Source organism: Poromitra crassiceps (assembly GCF_964638095.1).
Source record: "Poromitra crassiceps genome assembly, chromosome: 1".
Classification (NCBI taxonomy): Eukaryota; Metazoa; Chordata; class Actinopteri; order Beryciformes; family Melamphaidae; genus Poromitra; species Poromitra crassiceps.
In genome coordinates, this window is record NC_139623.1 from 67,198,064 (window position 1) to 67,200,932 (window position 2,869).

Consider the following 2,869-nt stretch of genomic DNA (forward strand, 5'->3'; position numbering starts at 1 on the left):
ATGCCATTAAAGGTATGAGATGAAATATTGTTTGAGATGTCTTCAATGCCAATGGTCCAGAACTGGTTTTTAGGAGTAGAAAAAAGAACATTTAAAATCAGCACGTTTTAATAACATTGAAGCATTCATATTGACTTAAATATTTTGTTCATATAAAAACGTGTGTAGAGCACAGTGGTACAGTACATGTAGGCTATGTTATGAAAAAAGTATCCATCGCTGCTGTAATTTTAAGGAAAAAAAATATATCTATATATTTCCTATCTATCCCTTGGTGCCACTGAAAATAAAATAAAAAAATAAAATAAAATAAATTCCCTACCGACCCTCACCTCAACTGACAACCAACAGGAACCAAACTTATTTTTTTTTTAGGCCTAGGGGCTATCAGATGGACTGGACAGAAATACTGTGCTTGGTTTGGGGTGTCAACCAAATCCAAATTCAGGTATCGGAATCGGTTCGGAAGTGAAAAAAGTGGATCGGTGCATCCCTACTAGAGGTGTACTATAGTGTATTTGTATTGGAGGTGTACTACAGTGTATTGTATTGGAGGTGTACTACAGTGTACTCACCCCCTCAGCCAGTTCTACCAATGGGACTGGAGTCGACTTGAGACTGGAAACCACCAGTTTATCTCCGGCGCTGCTGGCGCTGACCAGATACTGATCTGAACACACCGGTCAAGGCTGCAACACCTTACTGTGTAGAACACTAGATCCTTATTAACACAGGGATTCACAAATATTTTCATGTCAAGACGCACCAATTTAGATTTAGATTTAGTACAGACTTCTATAACTGTCTATAGTGAATTGAATTCACTGAACTGTATATGTCTGTCTAGTCAGAGGATATCTGTCTCTGTAGTGAGAGGCAGTGTTGTAGTCAAATCACTATCGAGTCCAAGTCGAGTCTCAAGTCCCCAGTGTTCAAGTCTGAGTCAGTCTGTCACAGTGAGAGGCTGAGTCAGTCTGTCACAGTGAGAGTCTGAGACAGTCTGAGTCAGTCTGTCACAGTGAGAGGCTGAGACATTCTCAAGTGTTCAAGTCTGAGACAGTCTGTCACAGTGAGAGGCTGAGTCAATCTGTCAGTGAGAGGCTGAGACAGTGTTCAAGTCTGAGTCAGTCTGTCACAGTGAGAGGCTGAGACAGTCTCAAGTCCCCAGTGTTCAAGTCTGAGTCAGTCTGTCACAGTGAGAGGCTGAGACAGTCTGTCACAGTGAGAGGCTGAGACATTCTCAAGTGTTCAAGTCTGAGTCAGTCTGTCACAGTGAGAGGCTGAGACAGTCTGTCACAGTGAGAGGCTGAGACAGTCTGAGTCAGTCTGTCACAGTGAGAGGCTGAGACAGTCTGTCACAGTGAGAGGCTGAGTCAGTCTGTCACAGTGAGAGGCTGAGACAGTCTGGAGTTAGTGAGTATGAGCGTGAATCCACATGTAGGTGGAACACACCTTGCACAAAATTGAATGTCACAGTATTAATATAGCTATCAATATCTTATGCCAAGTATGCCAAAAGTCTTTATCAAGTCTGAGTCCTTGTCTCCAACCTCCGAGTCCGAATGCATGAATACTCGAGTCCAAGTCATCAGTGATCAAGTCATCAAGTCACCAGTCCTGAACATGTGTCCAGGACTCTACTCCAACACCGGTGAGAGGATACTGTTGTAGCTCCAGCAGGCCTGGGTGACGGGGTGGCTGGTGCTGTGAGGGTTAAACTGTTCCAGAGGCACCATGGAGAACACATCCCAGATCTTCACACAGTCTCCTGAGGACACCAGGCGCGTCACCTCCTCCATGGCGACGCCTGGAGTCACACACATCAATGTACGGTCTGTTTGGTAGCACAGCTAAGCATTTCTGAAGGAATAGAGTAGCATCTGATACTTCCTGCCTTTGAGACACAACATAGCTTTTGAGAAAAGAGCGAATTAAGTTAATATTGCAGTCCACTAATCTGCAACAGGTGATGTTACTATTTTCACTTCTTTCTGAGGCTGGGGGAGGTTTTGGTCTTTGGTTTGTCCGCACTGACTGAACTGTGGATTACACAAAGTGACTGGAGCGTCAACTCAACAGCTGATCTGACAGCCATTCGCTTCCCACTGCCGAAAAGAAACATGTTGTGTTATGTTAGTGTGGATAGTGCATACTGGACAGCCATATTTCAAACAAGTAACAATAACCTACCGCTCACATTCAGTTGCTTGTGTTTCACTGGAAAGTTTGATTAGCTAGCGAGTAACGGTAGCTAAGCTATCTATCTCACAATTACTTTGACTGACTGACTCGACAGTGAAGAGTTAGCCAAGTTAGCTTGCATCAAATTAGCCAGGCAACATTTTAAGTTACCGACTTGGCATAGAAACGAGTTAAACAACATGAAACACACAAGAAGTTGTCAGAAAGAAGTCAGTTGTTTGTGACATCCAGTATGAATTAGCATACATACCCAGAAAGATGAACAAAGCTGCACGAAGCTCAGCTGGTTTATTTTGTCTGTTACCAACCACAATAAACCGCCACTACGGAGAGTCAGGAGGGACATAAAGTGGAACGCGCTGGTTTCTAGGTCCCGTGGTGACGTCAGAGGGTTAGAAAATGATAGCTGCTGCGCGGTCACTGACAAAGACGCTCACGTCATGTTTTGCAAGTCCAAGTCAAGTCTCAAGTCTTTGAGCTACAGTCCAAGTCAAGTCTCAAGTCTTTGAGCTACAGTCCAAGTCAAGTCTCAAGTCTTTTAGCTAGAGTCCAATCTGCTGCATGCAATCCAGTCTGCACACTGCCATTAGTGACAGGGCTGGGGCAGAAGTAAGGCTGCAGCAGGTTCAGTGCATGGCAGTTGAACAGAGAAGCGGAGAGTAGGGAC

The 2,869-nt window shown here is 44.4% G+C and overlaps 1 protein-coding gene across 2 annotated transcripts in view; it reads right to left on the reverse strand.

Moving 5' to 3' along the window:
- nedd1 (NEDD1 gamma-tubulin ring complex targeting factor) overlaps positions 1-2,518 on the reverse strand; it is a 36,012-nt gene extending 33,494 nt beyond the window's left edge. For both annotated transcript variants that reach the window (XM_083648599.1, XM_083648598.1), the window contains exons 1-3: positions 2,453-2,518; positions 1,664-1,807; positions 576-670 (exon numbers count right to left, since the gene is read on the reverse strand). In XM_083648599.1, coding sequence (XP_083504725.1) covers positions 576-670; positions 1,664-1,799 — 231 coding nt within the window. In that variant the 5' untranslated portion in view covers positions 1,800-1,807; positions 2,453-2,518. The remainder of the gene's footprint in view (positions 1-575; positions 671-1,663; positions 1,808-2,452) is intronic.
- Positions 2,519-2,869: the final 351 nt, after the last annotated feature.